Below are 14,493 nucleotides of genomic sequence, written 5' to 3'. Positions count from 1 at the left end.
GCCTTGGCGCTTCTAGCTAAGGCAACGTGATCATTTAAGCAAAAATGTTCTTAGTACAGTAGAGCAGCTTTTAGGTCTAATTTGGCTTGCCAACATGCTGTGTAGATTTAAAGCATTTTATGACAATAATCTAATTCACTAGGAAAAGGATTCCAAATTCTGCCGGGTAGCTTGCAGTGCTGGTATTGTATGTTTTTTGCTTCATGCATGTATAATGGGTTTCTAATGATCCCATTCTACTGAAATAAATATATTGCTTTATAGGACATTTTAATGGTCAAGGATTTAGGATTCTATTTCACTTTAATTGAGCCTTGCATTAATGTTTGTCGGTAAGAATTAATCAGGACAAAACAATAGGTCTTTGTTGTTTACTTGGTACCATGAAAAGGAAAGTGGGCTCCAGGCATTTAAGCTAGCATGCCTCAAGAAGAAATGGGTGCACTCTGCCCTTAACCTGGTGAACCAAACATTGTAATTGCCTTCTAGCTCAGGAAAATCTTGAGGTGCTCACTGATCCATGATAAAATGGAGTATTTCTGACCGCTAGGACAATGCCTTCCATGACACTGTTCTTGCATCTCTTTCCAGCATCTTCAGGATGTGAATCACAGAGGTAAGGTCCACTGCAGTTATATATCAGTGTGAAGCAGGATTGCTGAAAAGAGAACATGTCAAAGAGTCGGAGAATGCCAACACTGGCAGTTAAATAAGAAGGACTTATGCACTGATGTGTTTCTGTAACATTGCTGACCTGCTTCAAGTATTCTTTGATGTTCCCATACATTCTCCCACGCCTTGCTTACTGTATATAACAGGTTCTTTAGAAGACAGCTTTCTAATAGTTTGGTTTCTGTATTTACTGTCACAGATGTAGAGATTGTAGGAGGAAATCCATGTTAGTCTATTGTAGCCAAAAATCAGGAGACCAGTAGCACCTTTTGAGGCTAACAAATGTTACTAAAAGACATAGGCTTTTGGTGTTTGATTGGGGGGTTGGAATGGAGTGATCTCCCAGCAACTGGACAGAACTTCTGAGGAAAATATTGGTGTTGGTTCTGGAAGATCCATCAGAGAGAATCGAACTGTTAATGGACAAATTAAAAGAATTTGGTGCATTAGCAGATTTCAAGATTAATAAACAGAAGACGAAGATGTTAACAAAAATGTGAAAATAGAAGATCAAATAATTGATGAATAAAACAGGTTTTAAGATTGAAAAGAAGGTAAAACATCTGGATATCACTATGACAAATATGAATTGCATGTTATTTCAAAATAGAGTGAAGTTAAAAATGATATGTTAAGATGGGAAAAATCACAACTGTCATTGCTGGGGAGAATTTCTGTGATAAAAATGAATGTCTTGCCTAGAATGATGTTTTTGTTTCAGACAATACCTGTTTTGACAACTGATGCAGCATATAAACAGTGGCAGAAGGATATATCTAAATTTGTGTGGCAGGGGGAAAAAAAACATGAGTTAAATATAAGGTGTTACGAGATGCAAAGGAAAGAGGAGGATTGGGTTTACCTGATATGAAATTGTATTTTGCAGCTTGCTGTTTGTTTTGGATGAAAGAGTGGCTGCTGCTGAGAAATAGAAGGCTTTTGGAGTTAGAAGGACTTGACCTGAGATTTGGGTGGCATGGATATTTGTGGTACAATAAAGTTAAGGTTAATGTGGATTTTAAAAATCATTATGAGACGTGCCATATTGAGAATATGGAATAGATACAAACCCAGGTTGTGCCCAAAAATACCTTTGTGGCTCTCAGCACAAGAAACATTTTATAGATGAGAAATAATTGGCAAACACAAATGGCTAACTTATCATGAGATAGTAAGGGGACTGTAAAATAAAATCAGGAGAAGAGCTGGTGGCAGAGGGATATAGCTGTCAGTGGTTGGCTTATTTATAATTATTAGTAAAATATAAAGTAGACAAAAGAATTTATGATTTTGAACATTGTAAGACTGAGTTTGAAATAGAACATATAATTGCTAAAATGTATAATCTTTTGTTGAAATTTGAAGCAGAAGAAGAACAAGTGAAAGAATGCATGATGAAGTGGGCTAAATTTTTTGGTTCTAATATACAGGTGGAACAATGGGAAAATATGTGGCTGAAAGGATTGAAATTTACACTATGTTATAATGTTAAAGATATTTTTTTTATAAAATGATGTACCATTGATATATGTCACCAGAGAAATTGTCTAGAATGTATAAAGGCATTTCAAATTTATACTGGAAACATAAACAACAAGAAGGGATATTTTATTATATTTGGGGGACATGTGAAAAAGCTAGAAAATTCTGGATTCAAATACATACACTGATTCAGAGGATTTTAAAGATTAATGTACAACTGAGACCAGAGAGTTTTCTTTTCTTTTGGGATTGATGGACAAACAGTTGGAAAAAAATATGGAATTTTATTTTTGTACATGATAACTGCAGTGAGATTACTGTATGCACAAAGATGGAAAGATTCGGTGATACACACAATGGGGGGATGGTTGGTGAAGATGATGGCACTTGCTGAGATGGCTAAATTGAATTCTTTGATCAGAGAAAAGACAATATAGATGTTTATTGCTGACTGGAAATCTCTTGTAGATTTTTTGTGTGATACAGAAAAAAAATGAACTTATGATTTATGGTTTTGATGATTAAACAAGATATATTATAGAAAGAAAAGAGTTATGTTGTAACCACAGAGTAAGAGGTAAATCTATAATTGTACTTATAACTGCTGCTACTTCTTTGTATCTTTTTTCTTTCCTATTTTTCTTTTTCTTTCTTTCTTGCACTTTTAGCTTTCTCTTTGATTCTTTTTCTTACTTTATATTAGTTTGTTTTAGTTTCATCTCCCTTTTTAAAAAAAATCTTTCATGAAAATTATATATAAAAATAAAAAAAGAATTTTTAAAAGACACAGTCTTTCGTGACCTACGTCTTCATCTAATGAAGTGACCTGCAGCTCACAAAAGCTTGTGACTTTTAATAAAATCTATTAGGGTTAAGTGCTACCAGACTCCTGATTCCTGACAGAGATGTAATGGGACACTCTTTTCACATAATGTAAATGTAGCCCAGACTATTATGAAGTGCTCAATAGACATATTTCAATGCATTAAAAGGAAACAATTGTAGAAAGCACAAAAGGACTGTCCTTGCATAAAAATGGGATGCCTTCAACCTCTCATTGGCTGTCAGATTGGCATGCTGGTCAAGGAGAGATAAAGACATGACCAAAATATTGTGAAGGTCTGAAGATGAATAAACCTTCTTGGGAGCTGCACTTTATAGATCAGATAACGTTTCTCCCTGTTTTTTCTCTCTCTTTAGGTGACAGTACATCAAAACCGTTTCACAGATTAGTGACCCACTCTTGGGACACAGAGGCCAAACTTTCAATGGCTAGTCAGTTTTCTGGCTGACAGATGATATGGCTATTTTTTCTTTTTTTCGTTCCTTTTCCTGCCCCACTTTCATATCTCTCTCTAAAGTGAACAGAAAAGTTCAAAAGGTGCACCAAGTAAATATTATAACTTACATGTATTTTCTAGTTTTGTTCTTTACATTTCATGGTTGGTTTTTGTACTCATCTAGAGATAGCATCTCTGCTGGAGAGATCCAGACAAATCCCACCCCAGTTTGCTTCCACTTTCTTCTCATTCTGCATCTGAGGACCAGAACTGACTTAAAGGCAAAGGTAGCATTTTCAAAGGATAATTGTTTCACATTAAGAAGTGCTGGTCCACTTATAGATTGCTGAAGGAACATAGATTCTGCTTATTAAAGGTGTGTGTGCACATTCAAAAATGATGGCATGTAGAAATTACATTTGCAATGTCTAAAGACTGTTTTGAGTAAAGGATTAAGGTAAAGGTAAAGGTTTCCCTCGACGTAAAGTCCAGTCGTGTCCGACTCTAGGGGGCGGTGCTCATCTCTGTTTCTAAGCCTTGGAGCCGGCGTTGTCATAGACACTTCCGGGTCATGTGGCCAGCATGACGACTCGGAACGCCATTATCTTCCCGCCGAAGCGGTACCTATTGATCTACTCACATTTGCATGTTTTCGAACTGCTAGGTGGGCAGGAGCTGGGATTAACAGCGGGAGCTCACCCCGCCGCGCGGTTTCGAACCGCCGACCTTCCGATCGACAGCTCAGCGGTTTAACCCGCAGCGCCACCATGTCCCTACAGAGTAAAGGATTACCTATTGGAATATACAAGAAGTATTTGTTTATCTTTATTTGCTACAATTTATATGCTACTTAATCTAAACAAGGCTCTAAGGCACTTACAATTTCGTGCACACAGGAAAATAAAAATGATAAATCAAATGGTAAAATGGACCAATAACATCCGAACTCAAAGTAGATAGTGATATCACTGTTTTGTGGAAGTTGTTTGGAATGACAGTCATCAACAGTTGGCCAACATTGTGATTTTGCTTGCTATCTTAATTCCTATCCTCTGCGTAGTCTTTTTTTTTTTACACAACCTATTAAGAACATATGAGTATAGTACAAGAAATCCTGTCAAGATCTTTAATGTCTGCCTAAAACTGGAAGGACTGTAACAAGAAAGTAAAATTCTCACAAAGTTCCCATTAGCAAGATTTATTGAGATGAAACGGATTGGGTTGTGACAGTTTCAGCAACTGAACTATTTTTGACTTAGAATCCATCAGTCTGCTAATATATTTGGGCAGAGACTTTCTTAGTTTCTTGGTAATGACTTTCCTATCAACCAGCAAGGAAGTAGCTACTTTTACTGATAATAAAGAAACAGAAAAGTGGCTGTGAATCTTTGAACTGACCATCACATTAATTTGTTTTCCAAGCACAATTCTCATAGAGTTTTCTTTAGCAAGATTTATTGAAATGTATGGGATGGATTCCAGCAACTGAACTATTTCCCATCTACCACCAATATGTCCCAAATTACATTAGAGCAGAGATTTCTCATTTTCTTCCTTGCTGACTTTCTGTGAAGCAGAACACTGGCAGGTCTTTCTACTAATAACAAAGAAGCTGCAGAAGGATGTCCATAAAAGCATTTCCCAAATCTTTGTTAGTCTGGAAACTGGCCATCGCAATGAGTTATCCTCTAAATTTGGCTGGAGAAAGAAACCACCTATTGGATTCGCTATTTATTTATTTATTTATTTATTTATTTATTTATTTATTTCTCACATTTCTGCGCCGCCCATCTCGCAAGTGACTTCTTCTAAATAAGAAGCAAATAACAACCTGGAGAACTCTCAAGGAGTTAAGGCAAAACAAGCTTGTCTATATGTTGTTCCAACAACCAGCAGACTCATAACTGAGCCTTAAGTTGGACTTGTCTTCCATTGTAGTGTTAGCTCCAATTCTGCATCTCTAAAGCGAACCATTGTCAGGGCCAGCCTCGCTTTGCAATAAGACACAGACTCACTTAATGGGTATTAAGGATTTCTGGTTTATTGGAATGATAGCTGACAGAACGAAAAACAGGAACGGGGTAGGTAGTGTGGGGGTGCCCCTTTTATACCCTCCTGTATTGCCCCAGGCTTCCCCACCCCTCGTCCCTCTTGATGGGACCCTTGATGGCTGCTTGGGCGTTTTCCCCGGTGTCTTCTTTGTCTCCCTGCGACGGTTGTGTCCCCCGGGGCACCATGTGCTTCTTATCTTCATTCCTCTGACGTCTCTCCTTTCAGTTGCTTATGGGTCCATGGGTGTGGGTGCCTTTGGGTGCTTGTGTTAATCCCTGGTTTGATTATCTCCTTCCCCTTTTCCTTAATGATCATGATCCACGTTGTGAGGCTCTTTGTGCCTTGCAATGAGGTCATGACAACCATATGTTTTTAAAGCATAGATTTTGGGCTATGTCCAACAAGGAACTATACTGTGGTGGTGGTTTCTGGACACAGGGAACTAGTGTCCTATTTCTGGCAAAAACAAAAAAAAAAGTGGAATCCATACTTTAGAAGATAATCCCCTTCTTGATCCAAGAGATTGATTCCAGTATAATCATTTTGTTTTCCTGTGGATGAAAGAATTAGGCTGTAGGAGATGCCTTTGAACCTGTATCTAGATAGGCATACATAAAGCTTAAGCTTTGATTTCTAGCTGTTTTTGTTCAGAATTCACTCTGACAGTGTAACAACAAAACCAGACATAAGGTTTTTAAGTAGTCCTAGCCTGGGAAAAAGGAATTTTTCTTCTTCAGTCTGTGTTTCAGCCATGAGTGGCACTCAACTCCAATGTGGCCAGAGGAATGGATGCAATGTTTCACAGTTATTCATTATCCCACACCACTAGCACAACAAAAGTATTTGCATCCAATTATTTGTCTTCTCTGGTTTCTTTAAAGTGGGGATATTTTCTAATTTTACTGAATAATACTGTTATGGTGTGTGGGAAAGATCTTGGGAGACTGGGAAAGAGCCCACAGCTGGATAGTGGGTGGGGCAAGAGGCTCAGAAGAGACCTCCTTAGTTTCTTGGGCTGTAAAGGAGATAGGGGGAATTGTACTTTCTGTTGGTATTTGGTTGTTTGCAAGGAGCAAGCCGCTAAGTTACTATGGTAACAAATCACTTTGGCAGGGTGAACAGGTCAAACTTAAGTATCCTCAGTTTGGGGTGAAAAGATGACCATATAAGATAAAGCTGCTGATTTGCCTGGGGAAGGAATTTGCCTGGGCTTGTTGCAGTTTCAGTTTCCTTTTTTGCTGCCTCTCTTTTCAGTCCTACTCAGAGCACATGTGCGTGTGTATGAGCTTGTAAAATATGAGCATGTAAAGCTTTTGTGCCTATCTAGGATTTCTGGATATGGAAACCTGCTTATGTTTTTTGTTTTCTGTAAATATATTTATTTTTATAGAAATGCCTGGTGTGTGTTTTTTCTGATCTCTCGGGCCAAACGCTTTCTAGCACTCTGCCACATTTTCATACTTGCAAGAATCTGTCAATGTAGCTTTACAATAAAGTAGAATTAGCTCATCTGGTTGTGATTCCTGTCTGGTTTACCCCAGGAGGCCAACATTAATATTGCAAATGTCATACTCTCTTCCAAAGAATGGCCTCTGATCCTCAAGGAACCCACTATCTAGCTGCGGGCTATGCTGTCTCTTATCTGACCATTCCCTTGCAGTGTATCTTTCCCACATTCCATTATAAATTCTAATACCAGGGAATAATCTGGAATGTTGTATATGCAGAGCTTGTCCTCTGGTGTGATAAATTCAACATATGGGCCAGAATGAAAGTTAGTTAAAGGCATCAGGCTAGAAATTGGGAGACTGTGAATTCTAGTCCTGCCTTAGGAGTGAAGCCATCTGAGTGACTCTGGGCCAATCACTCCCTCTCAGACTTGGGAAGAAGGCAAAGGCAAGTCAATTCCGAAAAATTTGCCATGAAAACTGCAGGGACTTGTCCAGGAGGCTGCCAGGAGTCAAAACTGACTTGCACACACACACACGGCTGAGAATAGAGATAGAAATATATATTCTCTCTCATGATGGAATTCACAATAACATGCAGTACAATGGCATTTTGATAGAGCACTGAAACAATCGTAGCAGAATATGCCCTGCTAAAAATATATCCAAGTTCCAACATGCTTCCAGGCATAACAGTTCTTATTTTTATTAGGTAGAAAAAATGTTTCTGATTCACTTGTTAGCCCAGAAAGGATCTACAAAGTGATTCAATATAGAAAGAAAGAGCTCTCTTTATGTAATGTGATCTATTCAGCTTGTGGCTTCTTTCTTTCCCTCTCAACTATTATCTGTATATTTATTATTACAAGTATTTGTATGGAACCTATTCCTTCAACTCCTGGCAGTTTACAACTATAGCATCAAAGCACAATATAATCAACATTCCAAAAGCCACTATAAAATCCACACAATCCATTAATAATAAATAGAACCAGACTAAGTCCAACAGGCAATCCCATACTGCCACCATTGCCTTGAACACTTGCTGAAAGAAAATGGTCTTCATGGCCTTTCTCAACACCAGTAAATTTGGGCCAAGCAAGCTTCAGCAGAAGGCAGTTTGGAAATGTTGGGTCCACCACCATGAAGGACTGTTTTCAGACTTGCATCCCTTTAATGTTACATCACTTCACCTAAGCTTCCCCTCTCAGGATTCACAGAGAGGACAGGTGGATTGCAGTCAGAGAAGATAGTTCTGAAGATATAAAGGAGACTAACCTTTTGGTGCATAAACCCTGTAAATGGTTACATCTGAATTGTTTTAATGACTGTGGAGGCACTGTGGGAAGCAACAGTTACATGATATTTGATATTTATTCTTTGTCCTCACATGGCGTAAGTTTTCTTTCCTCTGTTAACAATAGCCCATAATGTTCTAGGTGGCCGGTGGTAGTGAGGATGGTCATAGAGAAGTGCATGAAACTGATAGCAGGATGTGAGGTGAATACTTCAAATATGATGGTAGGGGAAATTTAACATGAGATAAATTTTAGTTCTGCTATCCAAGATCCTTCCACAGCAAAATCAGGGATGGAAATTAGGATATTTTATATGCAGAGCCCCAAAATCATCCAAGAATAATTGCATGCCAGTACATTCAGGCAGTGTGAATCACACACATTTCCATTAAAATGGAAAGCAACAACAACGACAGCAGCAACAGATTTCTATCCCTAAATGTTAGACATCGAGCAAAGTATGAGAATGTGTGAAACAGCCCAGAAGTATTCTCTTCCTTTGGCCCTGCCCTCCTCTATCTATTCTAATCTGAAATGATTATTCATTGTTTTATTACATCTGATTTGTCTGCTATTTCTACCAGCTGTCAATGACATGTTTTATTTATATTATGGTAGTGTTTCTATTTACGTAACATTTGCTTTTTGCTTGGTGTGATCATATCTTGATAATGATTGCATTTCATCAATAGCTGAGGTTCTCATGATAGACTTGTTTATTATGCAGAAGCCTTCAGCAGCATACTGTTTATGAAAAATTGGACTGATCCCAATAAATTGGTCTTTTCACTACTACTTTCTCCTTACTATCCTGCTGCTCTGCAAGTTGACAGAGCACACACATTGGAGGATTCTCACTTGGATTTAGGATTGTCCTGCTCACAAGCAAAACAAACAAGCAAAAAACACCAAGATAGATAAATCCTACCCTTTTTACTTAGTTCTAGCCCATTTTTTGCAACAATTCATGAATGCTTTTTTTTTTTAATGTAATTTCCTGTTATATGATCATTCATTCTCACAAGCAATTTTCCACAATATCCTGTATGATTATTTTCTCTTTGTCGATTTATTTTACATGCCCATTTGGAGAAATACATACCAAATGTCAGAGAAGAGCAAAACTGGAAGGATAATTTTGTATTTGGGAAATGTGACTGTTTGTAATAAAATGTGAATCCAATGCATTTGTTTCTCATTTGTTCATATCCTATGAAACTACATTTAACAGTCATGTGCCCTTTCAGGAGTGACACTAATATAGCTTGTATTCTTAAAAGCTGCAGCCCATGATCTTTGCTAATGCATGGTAATATTGGTTTACATATTAAATTTGTTTCCTCTGGAGATCCTCAGATTAGCTACTAAACTATTTAACATTAGAGATGTTCCTTACCTTATTCCATTAATGTCATGTCTGCATGAGACTTCAGGCTGGTTTAACAAATTATTCTTTTTGTTCTCTTTTCTTTAGCGCCTTGCTGAGGCAGCAGAGAGGTTCCAGAAAGAACATCAGTGGCAGGATGAATTTGCGGTGAGCTCATGTTTTTATTTTACTTATTTTCCCAAGTGTGGTCACTTCACATTTTCTAATGTCTCTGTTGATTATATTAGTTACTGTAGTATACATTTTTCATTCAGTATGGTGTCTCAAGGGCATCCATATGGAGAATAAAAAAGTCAAGATGCAATTGAAGCCCCCCCCCCCCCATTGTGACATGTGTAGAAAAAGGGACGGGGCTTTGATCAGTAGGTTTCAGCTGCCATCTTGACGTTTTTGACTCCCTCCCCCTGGACACCTCTGTGGTCTTCTCAAAGATACATAGTATGTACAAACGTGCTTTCCTTTAAAAAAGAAAGTCAGCTAATTAACAGGCAGAGGAGATCAGCTGTAGAATTCATATTGTACTGGGGTCATTCATTTAATTCAGTGTTGAATCAGTTTGGGACTTAGAATTTAATCTAGGTTTCAGCCCAAATAATGGATTGCAATATATTAATTAGTGATTGTCTCTGAGTTTTTCTACTTCTCTATCAGATGGAACTGACATTTCTTGGTCACAACATAGTCATTTGAACTGTTGTTCAATACTAAATTTGAACTGTTGTTCAAAACTAAATACTAAATTGCACAACTAACAACCCATTGAACTGTTGTTCCTCTTTGACTGCAGCAGAAGTTCTTGAGGAATGTACACACTAGAATAAGCTGCTAATCAAGTGATATACATTAAACTCTTAAGAAGACAGCCAACTCCTGAAATTGAATTAAGAGTTGATCTAAAATGCCATTATTCCCATTGCACATTCCTGCTGTAACTTTTATTTTTGTAATGTGAATCCATATTCTTTCATTTCGTGGGTTAGAATGAAAGAAGATTCTTGGAGTGGCTGGGATTCCCACCTCCACCACTGAAAGAGTCAACAAGGTAGAGGACATTAAAAAACTGAAACAAAAGAGAGAAATTAAAACAAAAATCAGGAGAAAATTGCCTTGCTTTAAGGGATCAGTCACTTTTTATTTAATCCCAGATGGATTAACTAGTTCTTCTTACAGTCTGTGGTACTAAGTAACCGTCTTCAGATCTATAATGCTTTCTTCTGCTTCTTCCTCTTATTCTTTCTCAATGTCTGTTTTGCACAGATTACTGCAAGAAAGACCACTGGTTTATCTGTTCTAATTTTTGGTGTCACTGAAGCACTCTTAACTTCATGATCCTGTTTATTTGTACAATTTCCCCTAGGGTCCCACTTTTTCTTCTCCAGAATACTGTCTATTCCTATTGACAATCCTTAACAGTAGAGTAGATCCAGGGAAGCAAGGTTCATCTGGAGTTTCATTAAGCAGATTTAATGTCAAGATTAATACAGAATCTTGGAAACTGAATAAGCAAAACTCCCACCTTTATTCATGAGTAAATTCACAAAAGAAGGGTCTCTGGGGTTGTTTAACACTTCTTTTCTCCCAAAATGTAAAATTGCTCTTTTTCCAGATAAATTTAATCTGAAATATCCATCTGTTCTTTGTTAGTGATATTTTGAAATAGCCATTTTCTTCACCATCCCAGTGAGTTCTCCTAGACCTATTATTGAGCCCAAGAGAACAAAATTCTCCATCAACTTCACTATGTCACTATCCATTGTGAATTCACTAAGCATATTGGTTAACACTACCTTCTCTTCTTCAGATGCAACATTCACCTAGATTTATTCTTGCCATTTTTACTTTCATAGCTCGCTTAGACTCCTTTACTTGCAGCTCATGAAGCAGTATCAGCTGCATACTTCTGTTGGTTTCTGCTACTAGTTTGATTCATGCTGTCAACTCTTTCAGGCCTCCCATTCTTCTAATATAATCATGGTATGGAGCATTGTTTCATTTCCTTTCTTATTCTGAATCATTCTATTTCTCCAAAGTGGGTTCTCACAGTTGCTTCATGTTCCTTGTAAAGGTCTTGACACAAACATTAGTTTCAATTAATTTCACATTTTATTGTGATCTCCATGTTGCCATCATCAGTAAAGCAAAGATAAGCCCTCTGCCTTATCTTCTCTTGATCTCACCATTATAGGTCTTAGGTCATCTATAGGAACTTGGGTCCCCTGCCTCTTCTGAAATCTTTCTGTTCATTTGGCATTCTTCTCTAAGAAGGCTCAAAAACAAAGCTTCATTTGTGTGGTTGGATAATCCATGTGTCCTCCTGAATCTCCCTTTTTTCAGGAGAGGTATTATATACTGATCTCTTCCAAATGCTATGCACATAGTCTTGTTCCATATTTGTTGAATAGAGCTCATTAGCATTTTTAGTACCTCCTCTCCTGCAGCTTTAAACAATTCTATAGGCACTTCATCTAGTCTTTGTGCTTTCCCATTTGACAGCTGGTTTATTACCTCTTGTATCTTGCTTCGTAGTAGTGGTGGTACCTGATTATATTCTCTCTGCAAGTGTTTCCATCAATTCTGCAGTGCCATTTGCAAAGCATTTCATTGTAACATTTCCATCTTCCTTTAACCTCATTTGTCTCTCTAAGAGCTCTTCTATGATTACTCTTGAGTATTCCTACTTTAGTTGCAAATTTTCCTGTGATTTCTCTCACCTTTGTAAAATACCTCTTACTTGTCATTATTGCCCTTTATTTGTCAATTCATTTTTCCTAGTTCACTGTAGTCTTACTACATTCTCTCTGTTGGGCAAGGATTTTATTTTCCATTTCTTCCTGGCTGTTGTGACAGTTTATTCTGAAAGAAGCTGAGTTCTTTTCATGTTTGAAAAATTTGGAATATTTTTTTCTCCTTCCATTTAAGTTATTTATCTGATCCACAGTCTGCACCTGGAATTGTCCCATCTGACTGGATTGCATTTCCCCTACTCCTATTATGTAGTCATTGGCAGTGTCTTCTGCGCACGCACAAAGTGAGGAGGCCCTTGAGGTGCCAATCCTTGAGGACGACCCAATGTTTTGACAATTCAAGCAGCAGGTTCAGAGGGACACTTCAGTGGCTCTGCAAAACTGCTTCTGAATTGTTCACACAGTCCTACTCAAACTTAAGTGCAGGAAATGTTGTCCAATTGAAAGAAACCTCTTTTGACTTTTCTTAAAGTTTCTCAGATGGTTTTGACTCAAGAGAAACCTAAATTGGCTCTGAAACTTGCTGGGGGCAAAATGTCAGCAACAATTTTTGGTTGGTTTGAATATTGTATGTGGAGTTATCTCAGTCAATATTCCCCTGTTAATTCAGCTCTCTTTTGCTTTTCACATTCCCCACGAAAGGAAGATTGCTGGCTTCCTTCCTTGGGTAGTTTCTTAATTCATCCAATTTCTCTGTGCCAAGATGGTTTTTCAAACCTGTACTGAAAATATAATAATTAAAGAATGCTTTCAGTGGGAACTTAATACAGTATCAATAGGCCTATCTTTCTTTCTGGCAGAAGAAATCATGTTCTCATAGACACAGCTCGAAATAAATCCCAGTCTTTTTCTCTTTTTTGAATTGGATGGAGGAAATTTGCAGAATATAATAACCTTGATGTTAGGTTACCCAATTAAATTTTGAATAAACGTATTAAGCTTCTCATAATTTAATTTCTTTCATTTAAGCCAGAAGTAATCTTTCATTTCTTCTACTCTTCTTTTTTTTTTTAAGGAAAATGTTCAGATTAATTTGCACATGGATCAGTCAGCTAAACCAACTTTTAGTGTATTTCCCACCCCTTCTTCTTTTCTTAATGGAAGTGGTTATCAGCACTGCCAAATGCCTTCCTTGCCATAGCACTTAAGCTAGAATGTTTGCCCTTTAAGTGAAACTGAACTCTGTTTACTGTTGGAGAAAGCAATATCTTTTTCCCCAAGGTTTCCTTTTGCATGATGGAAGACTTTTCAGTGCAAAATGAGTCGAGGAGGAGACAAATCCCTTGTGGAGGGCGAGGAGGGAGACAGGAACAGAGGCCTCTTTGGCTTCTTATTAGTTTGTAAACTACAGCGAGCTTGGCAGGCAGATGGTAGCACGATGATAAAGTGTGATGCTTGGGACTGGAAAAAGTCTGGCCATCCAAATGCAAGTTTTTCAGGGTGGTTGTACAGCTTAAATGCACTTAGATTGGGGAAAGAGAAATGGCATTGGTCTGAAGGGCTGTATGTACCAGGGAGTTGACTTTCTAAGTCTGCTAAGCAAGTTTTCTGCTTTCAGGAAGCCTTCCAGATAGGATTCCATATGGAAGGATTCTCCTTTGGTATAGCCCATACATTCTGCTACTTTATTGAGAAAGCGCCTTTATTTAAATAGCTGCCAGACATTACATCATACAATGGTAGGAGGAGGCAATTACCACATACAAATGATGGGACTCACTTGTGCCAGACATTGTGATGTCATTACACCATCACGACCTTTCCATGACGGTGTCATGATGCATGTGTTATTTTGTCACAATTGTGGTTTGTTATGGGTGCTGAAGTGCAGAGTTTGTTGTCCTGGTATTCCATGTATAAGCATCTTACCTCTTAAATGTTAGAAGAAGAGGGTGAAGTGGAGGACTCACAGCACATCTTCCTTATATGTGATGACTTGAGAAGGAGATAACAAAGAAGACATTGGAAAACAGAACCTTGGGCGGTTCCTGGAGGATCATTAATGGGTGATGACAAAAAGGGGAAGTAGGAGGAATGTACCAACATCCAGATTACCAATTAAGGCCAAATTCCACTCCGTTGGGTGCATGGATTGCAGCTTTACTTCCTGGTTTTTCTAAATATCTTCAG

General features: G+C 37.9%; 1 protein-coding gene across 1 annotated transcript in view; it reads left to right on the top strand.

The window, feature by feature from the left end:
- CACNA2D1 (calcium voltage-gated channel auxiliary subunit alpha2delta 1) overlaps positions 1-14,493 on the top strand; it is a 416,604-nt gene that overhangs the window by 197,125 nt on the left and 204,986 nt on the right. The window contains exon 4 of the mRNA XM_063308113.1: positions 9,707-9,766. Within this exon, the coding sequence (XP_063164183.1) occupies positions 9,707-9,766 (60 nt within the window). The remainder of the gene's footprint in view (positions 1-9,706; positions 9,767-14,493) is intronic.

This window comes from Candoia aspera, chromosome 7 (assembly GCF_035149785.1).
Source record: "Candoia aspera isolate rCanAsp1 chromosome 7, rCanAsp1.hap2, whole genome shotgun sequence".
Taxonomy (NCBI): domain Eukaryota; kingdom Metazoa; phylum Chordata; class Lepidosauria; order Squamata; family Boidae; genus Candoia; species Candoia aspera.
This window is presented reverse-complemented; position numbering and strand designations above follow the sequence as displayed.